Source organism: Chiloscyllium punctatum, chromosome 5 (genome assembly GCF_047496795.1).
Source record: "Chiloscyllium punctatum isolate Juve2018m chromosome 5, sChiPun1.3, whole genome shotgun sequence".
NCBI classification, from domain to species: domain Eukaryota; kingdom Metazoa; phylum Chordata; class Chondrichthyes; order Orectolobiformes; family Hemiscylliidae; genus Chiloscyllium; species Chiloscyllium punctatum.
The window spans coordinates 59,342,851-59,370,051 of record NC_092743.1 but is presented as its reverse complement, the minus strand read 5'-3'; the positions used below and the strand labels follow the sequence as shown (position 1 = coordinate 59,370,051).

At 40.1% G+C, this 27,201-nt stretch overlaps 1 protein-coding gene across 7 annotated transcripts in view; it reads left to right on the top strand.

Moving 5' to 3' along the window:
• Positions 1-27,201, top strand: part of greb1l (GREB1 like retinoic acid receptor coactivator) — a 348,236-nt gene that overhangs the window by 188,491 nt on the left and 132,544 nt on the right. For all 7 annotated transcript variants that reach the window (XM_072570405.1, XM_072570400.1, XM_072570404.1 and 4 more), the window contains one exon: positions 11,655-11,814. In XM_072570405.1, the coding sequence (XP_072426506.1) occupies positions 11,658-11,814 (157 nt within the window). In that variant the 5' untranslated portion in view covers positions 11,655-11,657. The remainder of the gene's footprint in view (positions 1-11,654; positions 11,815-27,201) is intronic.

Sequence of the window (27,201 nt, the reverse complement as noted above, 5' to 3'; positions counted from 1 at the left end):
TGGCTAGTATAAAAGTGATATTAGGCCCTGAATACCTGACTCATGAGAGGCAGTGCTATTGTCAACAGCTATGTATTTGTTGATAAAGGGTGTTTGATGGTGGGATACCAGCCTCTGAAGAGTTATTTCGAGCATGTTTTTGATCAGTTTAAATTTATAGTGGAAGATGGGAATTTGACTACTAATAGATTGAGACAGTCATGTCTATTGATAGTACAGCAATGGATGGAGGATTCAGTGGCAGATGAGGTACGGTAAGAAGGAGAGAGAAGGTGTTTTGGAATTATCAGTTTTGGTCAATGAACAGAGAACTATTCAGAGCTCATCCATCAACTGTGACACGGAATTGCCAATGGTCTGGCTCAGGCACTTGCCAAGTAGAAAGATGAATTCTGTAGCTATGGAATAATGTTTGTAGTAAGCTCTGAAGCCACTGGCTTTGGCTTCTCTAATATATCATTTGGAGGAAGTTTTTGCATTTCTGAAGGAGGTAGTGGTGAGGTTCATCTGGATATCAGTATAGATATTTTCAAAGTAGGTGCAACATGTAGTGAGGTGCAGGTGCGAGCCAAGGATAAGTCACCAGAGAACTCTGAAGATAATTATTCGTGAATAAGAAGAAAAGCCATTGATGTTAATTCTGACTATGGGAGGATAAATAAAAATGAAACCAGGTGACTGCTGTGCCACCTGCCTGGATGATAGGGAGAGGAGTTAGTCGAGGCAAGTGCAGTCAGCATGAATAAAGTTGCAGATGGTTCTGAAGAAACATTTGATTCTGTTTCCTCTCCACAGATACTGCAGAGCTGCTGAATTTCTGCAGTATTTTCTCTCTGTAGGACCTGGATTGAAATGTAAAGGTCATGCCTTGCTCATACAGCTGGGACCTTGACGCTGTTTTTCACTCTAATTCAGGGAAGCCTGCTTGGTGGCAAACTCGAAGGTAAATCTGGAAAGAACCGCCAGGAGGTTAGAAGAGACCAAGTTGAATTTAAAACAAAGAACTGTGCATGTTGGAAATCTGAAGGAAAAACAGAAATACAGAAATTGTGGGAGGATCCAGAAGGTTTGGCAGCATCAGTCAAAAGAAAACAGTTAACTTGTTTTTTCAGTTTTTTCCAAGGATTCCTGGTGGTCCAGGAGAATTAGGAAGGCTTCTGTTGGCCATAGAATGAGGCCTTTCATTCCTTTATATTCTCTTTCTCTCCCTATATCCACCCCTTAGCATGTCTCACCCAGCAGATTAACTGATGCTGCCTCTTGACTTGCTGTTATTCCCATTGCCTTCAAAGTTAATGGAAATCAGGGAAACCATTCTGTTAGTTGGAGTTATAACTAGACCAAAGGAAGATGGTTATTGTTGTTGGAGATCAATCATCTTGTGGACATCACTGCAGGACTATCTCAAGGTTGTGTCCTCAGTCCAAACAACATCATCTGTTTCATCAATAAACCTCATCCATCATAAAGAATTGGCAATTTTAATTGATTGCGGAGTGTTCAGAATAAATGTGACTGATCAGATACTGAAGAATTTCAGAAAGACTTGAACAGTATTCAGACTTGGGCTGCTAAGTGGTGAGTAATGTTGCACAAATGTGCAAGGCAAAATCCATCTCCAACAAGATATAGTCCAAGCACCCATGATTAACCTTCAATGACGTTGCCATTGCTGAATCTTCCTCAGTCAATATCTTCGGGGTTACCAGTATCCGAACTGGAATAGCTATGTAAACACTGTGGCTAAAAGTGCAGGTTAGAGGCTAAGAATACTGCAGTAATAACTTTCTGATTCCCCAAATGGGCCATTTACAAGATACAAGTCAAAAGTGTGATAGAATATTTTCCACTTGCCTGGAAGAGTGCAGCTCTAACAACACTTAAGAAGCTTGACACCATCCAGGACAAAGCAGCCTACTTGATTGGCACCATATCAAGAAACATTTACTCCTTCCACCACCAATGCTCATTAGCACCAGTGTGAATCATTTACAAGATACACTGCAGAAATTCACCTAAGCTAGTTAGATAACATCTTCTAAACTCTTGACCACTCCTATCTGGAACAACAAGGGCAGCAGATGCATGGGAGCATTATTCACCTACAAGTTCCTCTCCAAGCCACTCTCCCTCAACATCCCTACCGCCACCACCGTCTGAAGGCATCTCCACCTGTCGCTGCTGCTTAGCTGCGGGCCTACATTGTTCTGTGTGCTTCAGCATTTAGATAGCTACTGGGACTGCTGGCCATTCAGATAGCTGTCAAAACTCTGAGATGGGTCTTCAATCTGGGAGAGTGGCGGAACCTCACCTCCAGCCTTTAATGTTGTACAGAGTAGTAGGTAGCTGTGAGATTCTTTGTGTGATAGGGGATCCTCTGAATAAGTGTGATCAGAAAATATATATTTAAAGACATTGGGCTGAATTTTACCAATATCAGTGTCAGGATTGTTTGTGACCATGATTTGTAATTCTGAGTTGGACACTGCATGGATTTCATATGCAGGATGCTATAATGACAAATCACTTCAGCCTGTACAATGAAAGTGCATGATTAATGCTTTTCCTGCCTGACGGGCCTCCTTTCGCTGACAAGTGGAATCCATGTGCTCAGACAGGAAAATAAACACTTAATCCATCTGCAGTGGGTATGTTCATAGTCCTTTTTCATTTCCAGTGAGTGTTTATTATTTGCATGAATAAGGAAGGCAACAGAGGTTGATCTTGGCAGAGCAAGTTGAAAATTCAGTCTGGTAAAGAAGTCTCCCCACCAAACCTCCATGTTGCTTGCTGCACAGTCTTCCAAGCTGCCTGGCTTTATGACTGCACTCAAAGGCAAGACAACAGATACAAGTGTGAGCATAAGTTGGCGCAAAGTGAGTGAGCAGTAAGACATCAAGTAGGGAGTCCTAAGAGGCATCCTGGTTTAACACTGTCAGATGGGTATCTGTCACTGTGCACAAAATGCCGTGGCAGCAGCAGTACAATGATAGGTGCCGATATGCTCCAAACTCTAGTTAAAATGGAGAACAGTATTTTAAGTGGGTCAGAGATGTGCCATGAGGATGTGGTGTGACTGATACATAGTTGATAGCAGTGTCCATGGACAAGACTTTGTAAGGTTGTGGAGTGTGCCCTGTGGCATTGGTGACTGTTGTCCAAGATGGAAGCCTGGAAGAGGAAACGGTAAGCTGGAGTCACCAAATAACTGCTCTGACATTCATGTCATCGTGTAGTTTCTATCCAGCACATTGGAAAATAGAAACAGCATGTCAAAAAGGCAAGGTTAAGTAATAATTGCATGCTGATATATGCAAATAGTTGAAAATAGGTCTTTTGCCATTGAAAACCTGGTTGCACCTAATTTTTCTGATCTTGCCCTATTTCCCAATTGACTCACTAATGCCCATGTATTGCGGGGTTTGGAAGATTTTGTCTGATCTAATTTCTTAATGTATTTGTGTCATTTTAAATAATATGTGCAGAACAACTTATATGCCTGTACTAATTGCCATGTTTTCATTAGAACCATTTTTCTGGTTGCATGATTGTAATCTGTCTAGCCAAAGTTTTGAGCCATGCATTGGAAGTAAACTGTTAACTGTTCCAAAAGTAGCTTGTGACCCATCAAATACATTTTCAGAATTGTATATTAGTTAGCAAAGGAGAAAATAGAGTTAAGAAAATGACAACAAAAAACAAAAATCTGATACTTTAGCAGTACAACACAACTTTATCCCAATATTCACTCCAGAAATGGTAGGTTTTGTAGTCTTGAAAATGCCATGGGCATCTTATTTGTTTTTTTTCTCGTGCAGGACATGGGTAGTTTAATGTTCTGTGGCAGCTCTTCTCGACAATGGCTATTATAAATGACAGAAACCGTAGAATAATCCCCTAGAAATGAACTTGCAGCTGGTAACCTTGAAATATAAAAACCAAAGTACAAAATAGAAAATATTGAGGCCTTGATGGAATTTCATCTTCTAGTGGAAACAAATGCAGCTGTGGTTAAAATAGAGTCTCTCTCACCATGATCTTGCAATTTTAAGACCTGGGGGCCAGGAAATTTCATATGGGTAGTCCTTCCTCCTCACTATCAAAAAGTTTCAGCAGTGAAAAGCATCTCAGCGATGTCAGCCCTTTAATGAATTATTACATGACTAAAGGTGGGATGTCAACTCTTCATTTTGTAGGTATGGTCATGGTTAACAATTCTGTAATCCCAGCAGCTCCAGCAGGGTGCAGTGGCGACTCCTTGGTCTTGGTCTTGGTTCCTGTGTTCTCAGTATTTGGAGGCCAATGCTAAGGTAACGTGCAGGAGGAGAGGAAATGATGAGGCAAGGTTGAGGTTACATTGGAAAGGACAGTGGGGCAGGAGACACAGGTGAGAGCAGACCTGGGCAAGGATCCTTGATTGGGAAAGGGAAGGATGCAGTGAGGAAAAACTAACCTTCATGCAACTACTTCTCCCTGAAGCAGTAGCAGGCTTACTTGTCACCACCTCCCCTCACTCTGCCTCCCCCACCCACCTAATTCTGAACTATCTCCTGCCAGCCTCAAAATTTGAAACAGGCAGGATATGGGATGTGTTGGAACCTCTATTCTAGAAATGGCAATGTTATAAGATTTTTTTGCAAAGTGGCCACTATCTGGAAAACTTGCTAAGTCTCACTAACAGTTTGGAGTCATTAACCGTGGATTGGAGGTGGGAAGAGTATAAAAGTTGAGTAAAATAGTGTTGATCCTTCTTTAGTTCATCACGAATGCTGTTGCCTGAGTTCTGTCTGTTTTTACTAAAGTAAATTGTCATGATTCTACGATTGGAAAGGTAAGTGAACAGCTGTTTACAAGGGCAAAGATCTTCAATTGGATTAGAATAGATTAGCCGCTAATTAAAGTGCCACTCCGCTTTCTGCAATATTAAAAGAAAGCCAAGTATGAGATCCAGAGCTGCTTGTTTAAACTCTGCGCATTGTTTTCATTCATTATTTACATAACAAGTCAGCCATCTGTCTGATATTTAAAATCTTTGACTTATATATCAACTTAAAGACAAAAAAAACTGCAGATGCTGGAATCCAATGTCAACAAGCAGGAGGCTGGAAAAACACAGCATCAGGAGATGGAGAAGTCAACATTTCAGATATAACCCTTCTTTAGGACTGGGGGGTGCAGCTCCCTTTGCTTCCACCCGCAGTTCTGAAGAAGGGTTACAACCGAAACGTTGACTTCTCCACCTCCTGATGTTGACAGCTTTTAGCTACGTTCAGAAGCATTGAGTTCTGAACTGTGGAGTTTGTTTACTCAAACATCCTAGGAATGTGAATGGGATGGCTTGGCTACATTCTAAAGCAAATTTATGTGATATGGGCATTGCTGGCAAAGACAGCAGCTGTTGCTCAACCATAATTGACCTGGAGAACTTGGTGATGAGCTGCCTTCTTGAAACGCTTCAGTCTTTGACGTGTAGGAATACCCACAGGGCTCCTTGGAAGGGAGTTCCAGGATTTTTACCTGGACAGAAAGGCAATATATTACCAAGTTTGGATACCATGTGACTTGGAATTGCAACTTGCAGGTCCTGGTGATCCCATGTATTTGTTATCTTTATCCTAGAAGGTGGCAAATTTCATGTGTGTTGTTGAACCTGGCACATTCAGGCAAGTGGAAAGTACTCCATAACATTGAGAAGTGGGAGTTAGTTACCCAGTGCAGGATTCCTAGCCTATGACCCGCTCTTGTAGCCATTGTATTTATGTAACTAGTCCAGTTTAGCATCTGGTCAATGATTCAATGGTTTTGTTTACTCAGCCATCCTAGGAATGTGTATCTGACATTTTTTGGAGGGTGTCTGAGGATGCTCATAGTTTCTTTTTTTTCATACCTGTTCAAATGATTTTTAAGTTCTATGAGCTTTTCAACAACTTCAAAATGTTTTCTGGTTCCTCTGAGTTTTGTTCCTAAAGTGGATACTGATTGAGTGGGCTAGAGGATGAAGGCATAATGTACTGGTCTGAAGAACTAGTTTAATGTTTGAGGAATGGAGGCACTATTTAACTTCATCATTTCTAAATCAACTTGCCACTTCAGACAGTGATGATGGTTTCACCGGATGGACAGAGGTTGGATTGCAATTTCTGGAAGATTCACAACTTCTGAATGCCATTCTCTGTGATGAAGATCTAATCACTGGTGTCAAGTTTTGTGAGGACAGAAGATGTAGAATGTAGTTTGGGGTCGGTCCTTGGGAATGTAGTAAATTTATATATTTTGGTTTCTCAGATTTGGTTGTTACGTGCCCTCTATACTCCGTTTGGCTATTTTAAAAAAAATCACGACCTATTTTTCACCTGTATCCTTTCAAATGGCGACATTTCAAACAAAATTTGAGTCAGTCAAGACCAGTCGTGCTAGGCTGCACCATTCACCTGAGCCCGAGTCTCCAGAGAAGCTGAATACTAATGAAGCCATGTTACAAAGTATTAAAGACATGTTGAACGATATGCGGGCCGAAAACATCACCAAGTTTGAATCTATAATTTCAAAGGCAGTTAAAAATGAGGTAACAACTGTTCTGAAGCTATTGGAGGAAAATGTTTCTTCGCAGTGCAGGACTATTTTGGACCTGGAACATTTGGCCAATAAGCATGATAATAAGATAGCTCACCTCCAAGCTAATGTTAGTGTGTTTTATGCAATGGTTGAGTCCCTGACTAAAGACTTGGAGACTTCAGTGCAGACTTGGGGGTCCACTCCACATGGAATAATATTCCATTTGTGAGTTTACCCGAAGGATTGGAGGGTTCTCACCCCACAGAATTTATGGCACAGCTTTTACAGGACCTGCTCAGTCTTGAGGCTAAACCCGTGTTGGATAGGGTCGATCACATGCTGCGGGATAAACCGCAGGATGGTGAGTTATCTTGCCCAATAGTCATCAGGGTGAACCAGTTTCAAGTCAGAAATCATATTCTACGGCGTGCTGGAGATGCTTCTCTCCTTGTATATAGTGGAAAGAGAGTATACGTTTTTCCATATTTCATCCCGACAGTGGCTAAGCAGGTGTGTGACTTTTGCGAAGGTAAAGAAGGAGATACACTCATGTCCTAACACCAAATTTGGCGTTCATTATCCAGCGATACTATATGTTACCTTGCTGAGCAGTCTAACTCATAGGTTTGATATCCCAGGTCCGGCTATGGACTGTGTGAACAGAAACCTTAAAAAATTGTGGTTTTAGTTTGATGGTTGAACCTAACTAGGCCGATTAGCCATTAATTTTATGCTACCATGGACAAAGACTACATTTACCTCTGTGGAGATGAAGATGGATGATATGCTGTGTTTACGGACTTGGATTTGATGGTCTTCTTAAATTTGATTTTATTCGCCAAGAAGTATATGTTTTATTACTCAAGACTTTATTTTGTTGAAAGGTTGCTCTATTGTTACCAAAGAATGTAGAGTTTAATTGTTTAACTATAAATAGTATAAATTTTAAGATACTTATATTGTTACTCATTTCTGCTTTGTAGTTTTTGTATAGTTAACTTGTAAATTCCCCAAGGTCGCCATGTAGTTTGCTTGAGCTACAAAATACTTTTTTTTCCACAATGGGGGAAGAGACCCTGCGCCCATCTTGAGGGTGCTTCTGTTGGGAGGGGTTGATGGGCAGGTATTCGATTTGGGGAGATGGTGCTACGAGGGGGGTGGAGTTTGTTTTGTTCTGATGGGTATAGGGAGGGAGGGGCAGTGCATACCTCACTTTTACAAGGTTTACATTTGTTTATCTATTATTGCGCATTTGGGATTTTACGTGTGATTACTACATATGACACAATTTAATGCTTCAACACCCTTGGTAGTGGGGACATTAAATTTGCCAGTCTGAATTGCAAAGGCCTGAATAGCCCAATTAAACACAGTAAGGTTTTACATTACTTATGCCATCTTAGCGCCTATATAATTTATTTACAAGAAATACTTGAAAAATATAGACAGTCGTAAGTGAACCGAGGTTGGATTGGACAGGTGTATTCTTCCTCCTTTTAGCAGATGGAGAGGAGTTGCTAATCTTTTACATAAATCCATTCCTTTCGTCCATGCTAAAACTATCTCTTGACTCTACTGGACAGATTTTTGATATTGATGTGATCTTGGCTAATGTTGATGCTCCCAACTAGGATGATGAGGCTTTTTTCAGATATTTCTTTTCAATGTAACCAGATTTATCTTTACACCAGTTAATCTTGGGAGGAGATTTTAACTGTTGGTTGAATCCTCACTTAGACCATTCTTCGTCTGTTCCAAGTGCCCAGTCCAAATCTATTAAAATAATTAAGACTTTTCTGGAGGAAAATGTTGTTGATCCCTGGTGGTTCTTTAATCCCTCTAAAAAGGAACTTTTTTTTTGTCGCATGCCCACCACACTTTCACATGTATTTCTGTTTTGGCGGATGACAGACTGCTCACAACTGTTTCTGGTTGCAAATATGATTCAATTGTTCTATCAGACCACACGTCTGTCTCTATGAATGTTCATTTTCAGAAGTTTCTTAATACACACCCACCTTGGCGTCTCAATACATGCTTTCGCTTAGAGGAAGATTTGGTTAATTCTGTCTCTCAGCGGATAGATTTTTAAAAAAATTAACAAAACCCCAGACCTTACAGCTTCCTTGCTGTGGGAAGCCCTGAAGGTGTTCATCGGGGTGAAATAATTTCCTATGTAGCACTTAGCAATAAACTTAGGAAAAAGAAATTGGCAGGGTGAGCACAATGTCTGTCTCAATTAGACTCTTTATGTACGCTCTAGGTCTTCAGAAGTATATTAAAAATGCATATCCCTACAGACTGAGTATGATGTTGTAATGTAATGAGCTTTTACTTCACTGTCAGTCTAAATTTTATGAACAAGAAGATAGAAGTAGTAAACTGTTGGTACATCAGTTGTGCCAGATGTCCTCATCTCAATTAATCCCACAAATTGAGGCTAATTCAGGTGTCACGTTAGACCCATTAGAAATCAACAAGACTGCATGTTCTGCTACAGCAGATTTTGAGACCGTTTTTGAGAAGATTAATGTTCCTATTATTGATCAAAATGTGGTGAACGAATTGGAACAACCTATCACAGCAGTAGAACTTGAGGCTGCGGCTAGATCACTGCAAAGTGGTAAAAGCACTGGACCCAAACTGGCTGAGTTTTATAAAACATTTTAGAAAAAGCTGGCTCTGCTTTTGGTAGATGTGTTTGTTGAAGCATTTATTTCTAGTTCTCTTCCTCAAGCTTTAACTCAGGCATAAATTTCTTTGCTTTTAAATTGTTCTATTAGTCTGCTAAATGTTGACTTTAAATTATTGCCAAAGCTGTTGGCCCAATGTTTGGAAACCATCCTTCCATCTATAATTTCCTTGGATCAAAGTGGATTTATTCACAACAAACACTCCCTTTTTTTAATCTTAGGTGGGTATTTAATGTTGTTTATAATTCTTCCCCATCCACTCTCCCTGAGGCTTTGATATCTTTAGATGCTGAAAATGCCTTTGATAGAGTGGAATGGAATTTTTTTTATTGTGGAGAAATTTGGCTTTGCGGAAATATTTATTTCCTGGATCGAACTACCGTATGTAACACCGCAGGCCTCTGTTAGGACCAATGATATGAATTCTTGACTATTTCTACAGTTAATGTTCTACTAGACAAGTTTGTCCTTTGAGACCACTGCTGTTTGCCATTGTAATCGAACCTTTGTCAATTGCTCTACGGACTCATCCTGATTTTTCTGGCATTACTAGAAATCGTGTGGAGTTGAAGGCTGCCGTCAATGCAGATGATCCTTTGCTGTTTGTCTTAAACTTATCTCTCTCCATTCCCACCGCATTTTTAATTTTAGAATCCTTCAATAAGATTTTTAGGTACAAATTGAATCTTAGCAAAAGTGAGATATTTGCAATCAATAAACATGCCAGGGAATACCCACTAGATAATTTACCATTTAAAATTGCTAACTATGGTTTTGTTTAACTTGGTGTACACGTGGCAGATACACTAGGCAATTTGTACAGGAAAAGTTTTGAACCATTACTGGTACAAATTAAATGAGACTTTGAACAGTGGTCCATCCCTAATTTGTCTGGGGCTGCTAGAATTAATTCCATTAAAATAAATATTTTTCTATGATTTTCTTATTAATTTTAATGCATACCAATTTTTCTCCCCTTTCCTTTTTCTGTAAAGTACATAGTTTCATTCTTGAATATATTTGAAATAAAATACTCTTTATGTTACAAAAACAGTTGTTCCAGATACTAAGATACTAGATGGAATGGCGCTGCTGAATATTTTGTTTTATTATTAGGTAGCAAACATTAGAAATTTGAACTATTGACTCCAATATGAGAACCTTGATGCTCTCCCAAATTGGTTGACTATTGAGGCAAATTCCACCCATTCAGTGACATTGAAAGCTTTATTGCATTCACTTCTCCTTTCTTCAACCTCTCTTTACACAAATAATGTAGTTGTTTTATCCAGCATTAAAATTTGGTTTCAATTTAAATGGCACTTTGACTTTCAGTCATTTTCTACTAAGGTGCCGATAGCGTTCAATCATATTTTTCCCCTATCTTTAGTGGATAGTGCCTTTTCTGATTGGGGTAAGTTAGGAATAAAAACTGTGAAAGATTTATATGTTGATGGTGTTTTTGCAGCTTTTCAACAATTAATTGATAAATTTTCATTTCCTAAAAGCCACTTCCTTAAATACTTTGAAGTTCGCAGTTTTGTCCATAGTTTATTTCAGGTTTTCCCCGTCCTTCCTAATGATTCTGATTTTGACATCTTTCTAGAACCATTTTCCTCATTAAAGGGGGTTTTATCAGCTATTTATTCAAACATCCATGAAGTATGCTCAGATTCTCTTGATTCTATTCAAACTATCTGGGAGGCAGATCTGGAAGAGGTAATTCCAGATGATGTGTGGGATGAGATTATACAAAGAGTGCACAGAATTTCTTTCTGTGGAAAACATTGTTTTAGTCAATGCAAGATCCTACACCGCGCCCACTACACCAAAGCAAACCCCAGCAAATTATGACAACATGGCTAAGAAGTTATGCCAATAGAAAAAAGTGGGAAAAGGAGATAGGTTGGAAAATGTTGCTCCTGCTTTTAATTTTCCTTCTCTGTTCTGAAGTGCATTCTCATAATGGGGTACCAATAAATTGATGATTTACAGAATCTTGTGGAACTGTTGGTAGTTTCTTTCGCCTAGCCCATGAAATGCTGCACATTACAGATTACAATGGAACTTCTAAGTCTATATTACTATAACTCCAGATTAATTAAAATGCTTTGCAAATGGTTGTCAAAATTTAAATATCCACGTATGCACAGCTTTGATGCTCTGTAGCGCCAACATTTACTACAAGCCATCTTGGAAAACTAAAGTTGCTCAAGAAGAATTACTGCACTGCTATATGAGAAAGATTAAATAGGCTGCATTTAAGTTCTTTTGAACCATATTTTTAAGATCATCATTGTATTGGAGTCCAAAATTCTAAATATTTGAGGATTTGTACTGAGAGTACTAGCTTTCACATGTTTGCTTTATGCATTGCTCATTTATGTTACTTTGTCTTGTTTCCAGACAATGGGAAATTCATATGCTGGGCAACTGAAATCTGCACGCTTTGAAGAGGCTCTGCACAATTCAATAGAGGCATCACTTCGTTCCAACAGCATTTCTCCTCGACCAATCTTCTCTCAGCTGTACCTTGAATCAGATCAACCACCTCTATCCCCTGAAGGTTGCAATAACTTTTGTTTGATTTCTTTGAGCATGAGAGAAAATAGTTTCCTTTAACAATTTTTTTTTTATTGTTGTCATCCACTCCGGTATTCTTACTTCCTCTGGGACTTTCTTTATACAAGTTTGTTGTATTTGTAGCAAATTGCACCACATGCAGTAACTGTAGACATACGTACGATTTACCGTAGGATCTCGTACCATACAATCACATACCCTAATGAAATATAATTGAAATAACAACCAAAGCTACTTCTGTTGACGCACAAACTATCTTGCCATTTGGATTTTGGCAGAATGTGGAGAGAATTCATGGATCATTCAGTGTCTATTCAATAATATTTTTAATACCATGCGTTCTAAGTATAGAACTTTGATCATAGCAGGAATATATATGTATAAGTCTGCTGTGATAATATACTCAGTATTTCTCTGTTGAAACTAGTTATTTTCAAGTAATATTTTAGAATGCCTTTAATTAGTCAGTATTCTATGATCAAACAAACTTTCATTAAATTCCTTTTTGTGTTACTCAGGATTCTCACTAATCATATGTATTGATACAAAGGCAATGTGACCAACCTTTCTTAAAAAAAAAGCTGCGAATGCTGTAAATCAGAAAGAAAACCAAAAGTTGCTGGAAAAGCTCAGTGGGTCTGGCAGCATCTGAGATGAGAAATGAAAGTTAATGTTTCAGGCCTGGTGACCCTCGGAACAGTTCTGAGGAACGTTAACTTTGATTTCTCTCCTCAAATGCTGCCAGACCTGCTGAGCTTTTCGGGTAACTTCTGCTTTTGTTTCTAATTTACAGCATGCACAGTTCTTTCAATTTTTATTTAATATTTAATTCATTGCCACATCTCTTCCAGGCATGCCCACCTTGAATTTCTGCTTCTCCCTCTGACGGGAGTGCGGTTCCAATCTTTTTTCACCCATTGCACTCATTTAGCAGAGTTTCCAACCTTTACACTCATTTAGCAGAGTTTGATATTTGTGCAAATGCAAGATGAGAACATTCTTTTTCACAGTGAGTGGTTAGGGGTTGATGTGCACTTCCTCAATATGTGGCTGTGGTAAGTTCATTTGAGACAATTAAGAGGGCATTGGATGAATATTTATATATAGAAATATATGAAATTCTATAGGGGCTTGAACAATGTGGGCTGTGGTATGAATGCTGTAGCATCATGGTAGAGGTCCACTAAGGCTTTTGTTGACATTTGGAACAACTTGCTGCATCTTTTAACGTGGATCCGGGCTTCAAGGCGAGATTCTTGCTCAGCGGTGGCAAGTTGCCATTGACGGATAGTTGCTCATTAAAACTGTGTTAATTGCAGGTATTGCTTCACTGATATACCACTTCCCATAAGGAAACTAAATGCTGACAGTTCTAGACATGAAAGTCAGCTCGTCACTTGCTCCATAGGACCTCCATGTTGGGCAGCAAGCAATAGTGTCCTGTGGCACACTTAATGGGTACCAGCCGTATATGCCTCACATCAAAGGACATTGGCATCCAACATGTACCAACTTCTAAGAAACTGTATGGCATATCTGCAAGTCATACAGAGGATGCTTCTTGGTCTGCAACAACTACAGTAATTATAACATTGCAATGGGAAATGCACCCAGCTCCTGGACTGGACCAGACTGCATCTCTAGGCAGAAGTAGGTACTGCAGATGCTGGAGATTAGAGTCAAGATTACAGTAGTGCTGGAAAAGCACAGCAGGTCAGGCAGCATCTGAGGAGCAGGAAAATCGACATTTCAGGCAAAAGCCCTTCATCAGGAAATCAGGCTGCATCTCTGGCCTGTTTGCTTGCTATCTTAGGCTCACAGTAAGTGAAGACCATCTGCATGCTCATAGAACACTTGCTTTGCCGTGCCTTGCATTGGCTTGACTTTTAGCATTTTGTCTCTCAGCCAGAGATACCAGGTTTACTTTACTGCTGCAGCGCTGAAGGCTTTACACAAAAACAAGGCTAGAAAGCTTGTCTTAGAACAAAGAACAATACATTGCAGAACAGGCCCTTCAGCCCTCGACGATGCGCCAACCTGTGAACTATTCTCAGCTCGTTCCCCCTACACTATCCCATCATCATCCATGTGCTTATCCAAGGATTGTTTAAATCTCCCTTATGTGGCTGAGTTGGCTACATAAGCAGGTGGGGCATTCCACGTCCTTACCCTCTCTGCGTAAATAACATGCCTCTGATGTCTGTCTTAGATCTATCACCCCTCAATTTGTAGTTATGCGTCCTCGTATAAGCTGATGTCATCATCCTGTATGTCTCTATCAAATCCCCTCTTAGCCTTCTTCTTTCCAATGAGAACAGACTCAAGTCTGTCAGCCTTTCCTCACAGGACCTTCCCTCCAGACCAGGCAACATTCTGGTAAATCTCCTCTGCACCTTTTCCAATGGCACACTTCCACATCCTTCCTGAAATATGGCGACCAGAACTGTACACAGTATTCCAAGTGTGGCCGCATTAGCGTTTTGTATAGTTGCAGCATGATATTGTGGCTCCGGAACTCAATTCCTCTATGAATGAAACCTAACACACCGTATGCCGTCTTAACAGCACTATCAACCTGGGTGGCAACTTTCAGGGATCTATATACGTGGACTCCAAGATCCCTCTGCACATCCACACTACCAAGAATCTTTCCATTGACCCAGTACTCTGCCTTCCTGTTATTCTCCCCAAAGTGCATCACCTCACATTTAGATGCATTGAACTCCATTTGCCACATCTCAGCCTAATTTTGCAGTTTATTTAAGTCCCCCTGCAACCTGTAGCATTCTTTCAAACTGTCCACTACTCCACCAACTTTAGTGTCATCTGCAAATTTACTAATCCATCACTTATGCCTGTGTCTAAGTCATTTATGAAAATGACAAACAGCAGTGGTCCCAAAACAGATCTTTGTGGCACACCACTATTAACTGGACTACAGGGTGAATATTTTCCATCAACCACCACACGCTGCCTTTGTTCAGAAAGCCAGTTTCTAATCTAAACTACTAAATCACCCTCAATTCCATGCCTCTGCATTTTCTCCAACAGCCTACCATGTGGAACTTTATCAAAGGCTTTACTGAAGTTCATGTATACCACGTCAACTGCCCTACCTTCATCTATATACTTGGTCACCTTCTCAAAAACCTCAATGAGGTTTGTGAGTCACGACCTGCCCTTGATGAAACCATGTTGACTATCTGAAATCAAATTGTTGCTTGCTCGATGACTATAAATCCTATCTCTTATAATCCTTTCCAAAACCTTTCCTACAACAGAAGTAAGGCTCACTGGTCTATAACTACCTGGGTCATCTCTACTGTCCTTCTTGAACAAGGGCTCAACATTTGCAATCCTCCAGTCCTCTGGTACTAAACCTGTAGACAATGATGACTCAAATATCAAAGCCAAAGGCTCTGCTATCTCCTCCCTAGCTTCCCAGAGAATCCTTGGATAAATCCCATCAGGCCCAGGGGACTTGTCTATTTTCACTCCTTCTAGAATTGATAACACCTGTTCGTAACTAACCTCAATCCTTTCTAGTCTAATATCTCATACCTCATTCTTCTCCTCTACAATACTGTCCTTTTCCTGAGTGAAAACTGATGAGAAATGTTTGTTTAGCACCTCTCCGATGTCCACAGGGTCCACACTCAATTTCCCACTTCTGTCTTTGACTGGCCCTATTCCTACCCTAGTCATTCTTTTATTACTCACATACCTATAGAAAGCTTTAGGGTTCTCCTTTATTCTATTTGCTAAAGCCTGCTCATGTCCTCTCTTTGCTCTTCTTAACTCTCTCTTTAAATCCTTCCTAGCTAATCTGTAACTCCCCATTGCCTCATCTGAACCATCTTGCCTCATCAACACATAAGCCTCCTTCTTCTGTTTAACAAGAGATGCAATTTCCGTAGTAAACCACGGTTCCCTTACCTTATCACTTCCTCCCTTCCTGACAGGGACATACCTATCAAGGACACGCAATATCTGTTCCTTAAACCAGCCCCGCATTTCCATTGTCTGCATTCCCATGCATTTTGCTACCCCATTCTATGCATCCTAATTCTTTCCTAATCGCATTATAATTGCCTTTGCCCCATTGATAATTCTTGACCTGTGGCATGTACCTATCCCTTTCCATGGCTAAATGAAACATAACTGAATTATGGTCACTCTCCAAACTGCTCACTTACAACTAAATCAAACACCTGGCCTGGTTCATTACCAAGCACCAGATCCAATGTAGCCTCTCCTCTTGTCGGACCTTCTACATACTGTGTCAGGAAACTATCCTGTACACATTGGACAAAAACTGATCCATCCGACGTACTAGATTTATAGCATTTCCAGTCAACATTGGGGAAGTTAAAGTCCCCCATAATGGCCACCCTGTTCCTTTCACTCCTACCCAGAATAGTTTTGTCAATCCTCTCTTCCACCTCCCTGGAACTCTGCGGAGGCAGTGTATTATACCCAATCTCTCATACCCCACCATCCTTTTGGGATCTTAAGGAAGCTTTCTGAAAACCCAAATACATCAAATCCATGTTTATATTTTTAACTGATCGACGGTAAAATCCTCAACAAGCTGTTGGGTTGTCAAGATTTGTCAAACGTGATTTCCCTTCCAGTAATCTCTAATTACTGCCCAATCATATCATTACTTTCTAGATATCAAGTTATTACATTCTTTATAGTAGTAGATTCTAGCATTTTCCCTGCTAGTGATTTCAGATGAAAAATCTGTAGTTCCCTGGTTTCTTTCGCCTTCCCTTCATAAAAACCTTAATCTGGCAGAGTTTATTGTTTCCTGTTCTGGAACATGACACCTTTTCACTGTATTGTTGGAATATTTTCTGTCCTTCTAACCATGACAAGAAGAAATTAATAATAACTTGCTTTTTTTGCCTCACATAGAATCATAGAGTAATACATCACCAAAACAGACCTTCTGTCCGGTCACTCCATACCGACTATAATCCCAAACTAAATTAGTCCAATCTGCCTGTGCTTGGTCCATATCCCTCCAAATATTCCTTACTCATGTATTTGTCAAAATGTCTTGTAAATATTGTAACTGTACCCACATCCACCATCTCTGGAAGTTCATTCCACATACAAACTTCTGTGTGTAAAACAAAGTTGCACCTATGTCCTTTTTTTAAAATCTTCCTCTCACCTTCAAAAATATGTCCCATGGTCTTGAAATCCCCCACTCTTTTGAAAAGACACCTGCCACTCACCTTTATCTATACCCCTCATGATTTTATAAATCTCTATAAGGTCACCACTTGACCTCCGACACTCCAGTGAAAAAAGTCCCAACCTATCCAGCCTCTCCTTATTATTCAAACTCTTAATTCCCTGCAACATTCTAGTAAAACTTTTCTGAACCATGTCCAGCTTAATAATATCCTTCCTATAACAGGGTGACTAGAACTGGACACAGTACTCCAGAAGAGGCCTCTTTAGCATCCAATACAACCTCAACATGATGTCCCACCTCCTTTATTCAAAGGTTTGAGGTGAACATACTAAATGCCTTTTTTAACCATCTGCTGGAGTTGCAACGCAAACTTGAAAGAACTATGTACCTGAACCCCTAGGTCTCTCTGTTCTACAACCGTACCCAAGGTCCTACCATTAGTTGTATAAGTCCTGACCTTGTTTTTTGTAACCAAAATGCAATACCTTGCATTCATCTCAATTAAACTCCCATCTGCCACGCCTCAACAATTGACCCAAATGATCAAGACCTCTTTGTAATCTTAGATAACCGTCACTGTCCACTAATTTTGGTGTAATCTGCAATCTTACTAACCATGCCTTCTATATTCTCAACTAAATAATTTATATAAATGATAAACAAAAGTGGACCCAGCACCGATCCCCGTGGTCACAGGCATCTGGTTCGAAACACAACACTCCACCACCACTCTCTATCTCTTGCTGTTAAGCCGATTTTACATCGAATTGGCAAGTTCATTCTGTGATCTAACTTTACTAATTTAGTCCAGCATGCGGAACCTTACCAAAGGCCTTACTAAAGTCCCAAGTAAACAACCACTATTGAACTTCTTTCAAGTTTCTGGATAGTAGTAACAGGATAGGTCAGAGTCAACATGGATTTATGAAGGGGAAATCATGCTTGACTAAACTTCTGGAATATTTTGAGGATGTAACTCTGAAGATGGACGAGGGAGATCCAGTAGATGTAGTGTACCTGGACTTTCAGAAAGCTTTTGATAAAGTCCTACATAGGAGGTTAGTGAGCAAAATTAGGGTGCATGGAATTGGGGGCAAAGTACTAACTTGGATTAAAAGTTGGTTGGCTGACAGGAAACAAAAGAGTAGTGATAAATGGCTCCACTTCAGAATGGCAGGCAGTGACCAGTGGGGTACCGCTGGGATCAGTGCTGGGACCACAGCTTTTTACAATATACATTAATGATATAGAAGGTGGTATTAGTAATAACATTAGCAAATTTGCTGATGATACTAAGCTGGTTGGCAGGGTGAAATGTAAGGGGGATGTTAGGAGATTACAGGGTGACCTGGACAGGTTAGGTGAGTGGTCAGATGCATGGCAGATGCAGTTTAATGTGGATAACTGTATGATTATCCACTTTGTTGGCAAGAACAGGAAGGCAGATTACTACCTAAATAGAATCAAGTTAGTTAAACAGGCAGTACAAAGAGATCTGGGTGTTCTTGTCCACCAGTCAATGAAGGTACAGCAGGTAGTGAAGAAGGCTAATAGCATGCTGGCCTTCATAACGAGAGGGATTGAGTATAGAAGCAAAGAAGTTCTTTAGCTGTACAGGGCCCTGGTGAGACCACACCTGGAGTATTGTGTGCAGTTCTGGTCTCCAAATTTGAGGAAAGACATTCTGGCTATTGAGGGAGTGCAGCGTAGGTTCACGAGGTCAATTCCTGGAATGGTGGGACTACCTTACGCTGAAAGGAGCGACTGGAGCAACTGGGCTTGTATACCCTTGAGTTTAGAAGACTGAGAGGGGATCTGATTGAGACATATAAGATTATTAAAGGATTGGACACTCTGGAGGCAGAAAACTGTTTCCGCTGATGGGTGAGTGCCGAACCAGAGGACACAGCTTAAAATACTGGGTAGACCATTTAGGACAGAGATGAGGAGAAACTTCTTCACCCAGAGAGTGGTGGCTGTGTGAAATACTCTTCCTCAGAGGGCAGTGGAGGCCCAGTCTCTGGATTCATTTAAGAAAGAGTTGGATAGAGCTCTCGAGGATAGTGGAATCAAGGGTTATGGAGATAATCAGGAACAGGATACTGATTAAGGATGATCAGGCATGATCATATTGAATGGTGGTGCAGGCTCGAAGGGCAGAATGGCCTACTCCTGCACCTATAGTCTATTGTCTACTGCTCTGCCCTCATTAGTCGTCTTCATGACTTTCTGAAATAAAACTCAATTTTTAAGTTTCTGACATACCATTTCCTTCACACAAAACCATGCTGACTATCCCCAGTTGTTCGTTGTCTCTCCAAATGCATATAAATCCTATCTTTCAGAATTACCTTCCACCACCGAAGTCACACTCCCAGATCTATATTTTTCAGGTTCCTCCTTACATCCCTTCTTGGACAAAGGCACAAAATTAGCCACTCTTCATGCATCCACATCTCACCCGTAGTTATAGATGATACAAATATTTTTGCAAGGGGCCCACAATTTTCTCCCTGATATCCCACAATATCCTGGGATAGACTAGGTCAGGTGCCAGAGATTCATCACACGCTTGAATGCCTTCTACTTATCAGACTTCCCTTTACAAATGAACAGTCTATTCCAATCAAGTTTTGAAAGTTCTCTTGTGACAACAGCTTAAATTCACAAATGATGTTTCTGTTTAAATATGATAAGTTAATATTAGAAAACACAATTGTAATAAACTTTCACAATGCCTGAAATAAAGAATTCAGCTCTTGCTGAATATTTTAGATCGAGTCAAATATCACAAAATGACAGATAAACAATTCAATTCTAATTCTGAAATAAAAACAGAAAGTGCTGTAGAAGTTGAACAGCTCTGGCAGCATCTGTGGAGTTAGAAATTGAGTTAATGTTTGGAGTTCAATATGACTTTATTTTTGAATCTATTGTTATCCACTACTGTTGTTCCCCTGCTCATGAATGATCTGCATTCTCAGAACTTCTGAAAATAACATACCCTCAAAATAAGCCTATTATTCAAAACACACGTCTGCGTTGCAGAAACATATTGAGTTAATACTTGCGTTACACAAATTTCTGAGTATTATGTGCTTAGTGACCTATCTGTGCCCTTGGTAATTGAGGGTGGGGGGCCACATACATTTTGGGCACCTGCTTCAACAGCATGATTGTAGAAATAGGCTGGAGCTATTTACACTTGCTGTTGACTCATCCATTTTCCTGTGACTAAGCATAACTGGAAGCCCAGAATGCATTATTTGTCAATTGTGTGAAAAAAAATCAACCTACTCTCTTAAAGGGAAGCAGTCGAAAAATATTGATATAAAGTAATTGATTTCAAAGTGAGCACCAGAGGGGCATATGAATCCACAGTAATGGATGCACATTTGGAGTTGCTGGTGGTGCAGGTGAGCAGGAGGAGAGATGCTGTAGATAAAGCTGATCATCCTCAACTGAGAAGGAGTAGATAGGCACAAAGTTCATCTTCGAAAGTCTGAATCCAAGGATTTGGCAACAGTGTCACAAGAAGTCTAATGAATGCTTGTCAAAATGCATATTCATATGACATCTTCTACTCACAACATAAAACAGTGGACTCTCTCTCCCTCTCTCTCTCACACACACACACACACACCTTAGCTTTATGTATTAAATTCCTGCAAATCACCCACAGATTTGCCTGGCATTCACAATTCAAGTCTAATATCCAAGTGCTGCTTCATACCCTCTCACAATTGTCCCAGCATACACATATCTCTAGCTAGTTGGACATATTCCTACACAACCATTAACATTCTGCCTTCTTTCTCTTGTAACAAGGTGACACACTATAGAGAAAAACAGAGCAGTACTGGCTAATGACAAGGGTAACTGGACCTCCTCATCCCTAGAGTTTGTCGTTAGTATTAGGAATACACTGCCTGAATGTGGAGGAGGCTGCTTCATTTGTGGCTTTTGTAAAAGTTTGGATAAGTATCTGAAGCAAAAATAAGGGATTGGATGGATTAGTCGAACTTGTAAAATTGTTCTTGTAATGAACCAGCACTGGTATAATGGCCTGAATGATCTGTGTTAGAACCATACTGTAAATCTCTGAATCAAGGAATGAGTTGTGAGAATTTCCATGCCACCTGTTGAACAATGAAGAACTATGGCACATTCTTGCCTTTTGCCATTAATAAACTCCCAGTTCAATTGAGTGCTGTTATTTGACATGATCAGCAAGCTGCTGATAGTGTTACTATGGACATCTTGCTGCCCACTACATCTTCCCTTCCTCTCACCAACCTTCCATTACTAAGTTCTTGCTTTCAGGCACTCGAGAACTGCTGGTTGCCAAACCACAGGAACCTCAGGAGCAGTCGGTTATCAGATCTGATACTTGGAGCCCCAAGTTCAAATACTGGTGCTGTCTATTCCAGGAAAGTTAGCATGAGTTGCAATCAATACATGTTGAGCCTAGAGTACACGACTGGGCTGCAGTCAAGCCAGGGCTAAAGGACTTGAGCACATGAGGGCAAGGTGGTAAACAAGTATTGCTGTACAGAACTGAAATCAGGATCTTAATGTAGGAGCACATTCAGGGGAACGTAGACCAAGATGCTAGGTGCATAAACTGGTCTGCCAGACAGCCTCTTGGCACAGTCAAGGAATGTGGAGATATTGCTTCATGTTAGCAGAAGCCAGCTGTATGGTGAATTCAGAGATATTTCTTCCTCCACAACTGTTCCAACCATTGTGTAGACAGGTTGGCTACTTCTCTAGCCCCTCTTTGGAAGGATGCAGCAGATCCAATAACAGATGAAAATATCTCTTATAAATGCTCTGGAGTTCTTCCAGACACTTTACAACTTGGGTATCTGTTGCTTCAAATATCTTCATAACAGGGCTCACCTTAAGTTTATTTGCACAGCCAACAACTCCATATTTGTCAGTCAAACTTGGGAACTGTCATGTCCCCACCTGATGCTACTCCTAGGCAAGTTGGATCCTAGATAGGAACCTGGTTTGATAGATCATAATTTTATTTGGTTTAGTTTGAATGAAGTGGTCTCTTGCTGAAACAAAATATGCAGTGCTGCAGATTTTGTTTTAACATATAAAACTGATATTTATTACAAAAAAGTTAAATAGAATAATTCAAACTGTCTAATTATAATACAAATTTTACACAGTATAAGTAAGAAGTTAATATCATCCTACTAGATCACATTAGGTTGATCTCTCATTAGACAGAGATGACTGGTGTCAGAGATGATATATAAGATAATCAGAGGGCTAGATACGGTGGACAATGAGAGCCTTTTTTCCTTGGATGGTGGTGGCAAGCACGAGAGGACATAGCTTTAAATTGGGGAATGATAGATATAGAACAGATGATAAAGGTAGTTTCTTTACTCAGAGAGTAGCAGGAGCGTGGAATGTTCTGCCTGCAACAGTAGTAGACTCGCCAATTTTAAGGGCATTTAAACAGTTATTGGATAAACATATGGATGAAAATGGAATCGTGTAGGATAGATGGGCTTCAGATTGGTTTCACAGGTCGGTGCAACATTGAGGGCCGCAAGGCCTGTATTGCACTGTAATGTTCTATGTTCTGTGGTGGTGGTTTAACCTGTGGGTCATGCTTCTGGCAATGGGAGAGATTGAGAAAGAGAGTCTTTCATCACTCTGCATTGCAAACCAGCTATCCAGCCAACTGAGTTCTCCAAAGCTCAAGACAATAAAAATATAATCTCATATCTGCTTTATAAATTGAAATTAAACAACAGCAATTGTTCAATACCCAAAACACTACTCGTATAATACTCACACCAGCGTCTCTGTCTTCAACACCTTAGTTGTTTTAAATCACTTATGGTTTCAACTTTTAGACTGGAATTGCAGAAAGCTTCTTCCTAGAGCTACCAAATGAGCTACAATGTACTTAGCTTTAAGTACTTTGTCAAGGTTTTATTCCAACACTTCCAGTGTGAGACTAACACGAACCCTTCATTCTCAGGCAATCAAGTTCACTATATATTATTCCCTTCTCAGGACCAGTCTTCCACATAGACATTCTAGTTCAAGGACTTCACATGCCTGCTCGCTCTAAGTCAAAAGTGAAACTAAAAGTCTCTCTCCAAGCTGTAGGCATTCACTTAAGCTTAAAAAATGTCTCAGAACACTCTAAAAAACCTTCAGACCCCATGATTTGCCCTGCTGCCTTTCATAGCAATCTGAAATAAATAAAAAAGTCATTTCAAACTACACGAAATATCCAAAGCTAGGCATATTTTAGAAGAAATCACCTGCTTAAAGAATAAGCAGTGTTCTAGCTTCCAGTACTTTGTCTATAAAGACATGTAAACCCTTTTGTTTCTTCACAGCTTCTGTTTCTCAATAAGAAAAAAATGCTTTTCTCAGATTCATGTCCCCATAATAAACATTATTTGCTACAGTTTGGCCTACATCTGTAGAAAGGGCAAAAAAAAGTGGCAAATACATAATGTGTTTCAAAACTTTAATATATGCATAAATGCAAATAATGTTACCTCACATACTTAAGATACAAAGCATTGCCAAGTCAGAGCTGAAAGGAGGTTTGCAGGATTTTCTGTTGGTCCATTTTTTTCTTTATTGTTTCTACCTCTCTCTTTTGAACAACAGAAGGCTGCTCTGTCTGGGCTTAATGAGGAAAAGTACATCACGTATCCCAGTGCAAACAACAGCAGTGCTGAATTGGCCACAGCCAATATCCATCTTCTCTCACCCAATACCTGCAACCAATTGCTTTACAATGCTGCTCCTACTAAGCTGTCATTTCTTTCTTTAAGTTGTGTGACAATTCATTAACACAGCCCTGTGAGACTAAATTGATTCAGTGCCTTTTCCATAGGCTGCACAGTACCAAAGCAATGCAATCCAATCTGAATGAATTTACATTTAAATGGAAATAGTACTTTTGACCCTTAGTTGATAATTAAGATTTATTGGCAATCATTTTAATCCAAAATGCCTCCTATTTGAACAACTGACCCAAATTTATAGTAAACCAAAAGGAAAACTGACCAAGTTAAATCAAAATGCAGTTAACCATTAAAAAATAGCCATAGTGCCACCCTGTGACCAGAAAGGCAATCTGTCAATTCTTGTTGGAAAATCCTATTAAATAAAGAGGAGGAACAAGTTTAAACAGCTGCTGATCCAATTAATTTGAGAAAAATCCATCAGCATTTAGAAACATAGAGATTTACAGCATAGAAACAGACATTTTAATCTAAATCGTACATGCCGACTAGATATCCTAAATTAATCTGGTCACATTTGGCCCATATTCATCTAAACCATTCATGCACCCATCCAGATGCCTTATAAATGTTGTAATTGTACCAGTTTTCACCACTTCCTCTGGCAGCTCATTCCATTCACAGACCACCTTCTGCATGAAAAGGTTGTCCTTTAGGTCCCTTTCAAACCTTTCCTCTCTCACCTTAAACGTATGCCCTCTAGTTTTGGACTCCCCTATCATGGGAAAAAGATCTTGCCTATTCACCTATCCAAACAGCTCATGACTTTATAACCTTCTATAAGGTCATCCCTCAGACTCTGACGCTCCAAGGAAAATAGCCCTAGCCTATTCAGCCTCTCCTGATAGGTCAATCCCCGCAACCTTGGCAACATCCTTATAAATCTTTTGTACACTTTCAAGTTTAACAGCATCTTTCCTATAGCAGAGAAACCAGAATTGAACACAATATTCCAAAAGTGGCCTAACTAATGTCCTGTACAGTTACAACATGACATCCTAACTCCCATACTCAATGCAATGACCAATGAAGGCAAGCATACCAAAGGCCTTCTTCACCACCCTGTCTACCTGCGACTCCACCTTCAAGGAACTATGAATCTGCACCCCAAGGTCTCTTTGTTCAGCAGTGCTCCCAGGAACCTACCATTAACTGTATAAGTCCTGCCCTGATTTACGCTACCAAAATGCAACTTCTCACATTTTTCTTAAACTCCATTTGCCACTCCTCAGTCTCTGATGTAGTCCTTTGAAATTGACCTGGGTTGAAGTCCAAACTGTTCCAAAGGTGAACAGATTGATCAGAAAATATCTACACTCAAATTGACGAATGACAATGATAGATCAATTGTTAATCAGCTGGACACAAAACAATAAAAAGATTGGGGGTCATTGCTGAAGGCAAATACAGTGTTTAGTAGGAATAGATAAAATTGCTTGTATTCTGGGTTTTATAATAAATGGAACAGAAAATAATGTGCAACATCTTCAAGCTATTGACCATTTAAACCTGAGAAACTATTTATCGTAGACCTTAGAAAGATACTAAGGGAACATTGGATGAAAATCAGGAGATCAAAAGTGAATAGGAATTTCATAAATAGGGTGAATATTTGAAATGGAATGGTCAGGCAGGAAAGCAAAACTTAAAATAACCGTAATTCTAAGATGGACTTGGTGAGAAAATTAATTGTAGGAATGTAGGTAATGGGCTATGTGGGCTGGTTTTGAACTTTCATTCAATTGGATAGACCCAAATTGGACTTTTCCAGCTATGATCCAATGATTATATCATAATCCTGCAAAAGATTTGGATCCAGTAATTAGGCAGCATAGGTATGAAGCATCTGAACCCCAAGTCTAGACCAGAAGTATAGACCAGTGAGCCAGATATCAGTGGTGGGCAAGTTGTTGAAGAGAATCCTGAGGGACAGGATGTACATGTATTTGGAAACGCAAGGACTGATTAGGGATAGTCAACATGACTTTGTGCATGGAAAGTCTCACAAACTTGATTGAGTTTTTTGAAGAAGTAACAAAGAGGATTGATGAGGGCAGAGCGGTAGATGTGATCTGTATGCACTTCAGTAAGGGGTTCGACATGGGAGACTGGCTTGCAAGGTTAGATCTCACAGAATACAGGGAGAACTCACCATTTGGATACAGAACTGGCTCAAACGTAGAAGAGAGAGGGTGGTGGTGAAGGGTTGTTTTTCAGATTGGAGGCCTGTGCTGGGTCCTCTATTTCTTGTCATTTACATAAATGGTTTGGATGTGAGCATAAGAGGTACAGTTAGTAAGTTTGCAGATGACACCAAAATTGGAGGTCTAGCGGACAGCAAAGAAGGTTACCTCAGATTACAACAGGATCTTGACCAGATGGGCCAATGGGCTGAGAAGTGGCAGATGGAATTTAATTCAGATAAATGCGAGGTGCTGCATTTTGGGAAAGCAAATCTTAGCAGAACTTATACACTTAATAGTAAGGTCCTCGGGAGTGTTGCTGAACAAAGAGACTTTGGAGTGCAGGTTCATAGCTCCTTGAAAGTGGAGTCGCAGGTAGATAGATAGTGAAGAAAACATTTGGTATTCTTTCCTTTATTGGTCAGAGCATTGAGTACAGGAACCAAAAGAGAAAATGCTGGAAAATCTCAGCAGGTCTGGCAGCATCTGTATGGAGAGAAAAGAGCTGACGTTTCGAGTCTAACTAATCCTTTGTCAAAGCTAAAAAAAGGGGAGAAATAGGGAGGTATTTATATGAGGCGGAGAGAAGGTGAGTCATAGCTCCAGAAGCAAAGGTAGCAATAAAGAGATGATAATGACAGTGCCTCTATGCACAGATGCTGCCAGACCTGCAGAGATTTTCTCTTTTTTGGTTTCAGATTCCAGCATCTGCAGTAATTTGCTTTTATTTATTGAGTACAGGAGTTGGGAGGTCATGTTGCGACTGTACAGGACATTGATTAGGCCATTGTTGGAATGTTGTGTGCAATTCTGGTCTCCTTCCTATCAGGAAGATGTTGTGAAACTTGGAAGGGTTCAGAAAAGATTGACAAGGATGTTGCCAGTGTTGGAGGATTTGAGCTATAGTGAGAGGGTCGATAGGCTGGGGCTCTTTTCCCTGGAGCGTGGGAGACTAAGGGGTGACCTTATAGAGGTTTATAAAATCATGAGGGGCATGGATAGGATAAATAGACAAAGTCTCTTCCCTGGGTTGGGAGAATCCAGAACTAGAGGGCATAGATTTAGGGTGAGAGGGGAAAGATATAAAAGAGACCGAAGAGGCAACTTTTTTTCTCAGAGGGTGGTACGTGTATGGAATGAGCTGCCAGAGGAAGTGGTGGACGCTAGCACAATTGCAACAT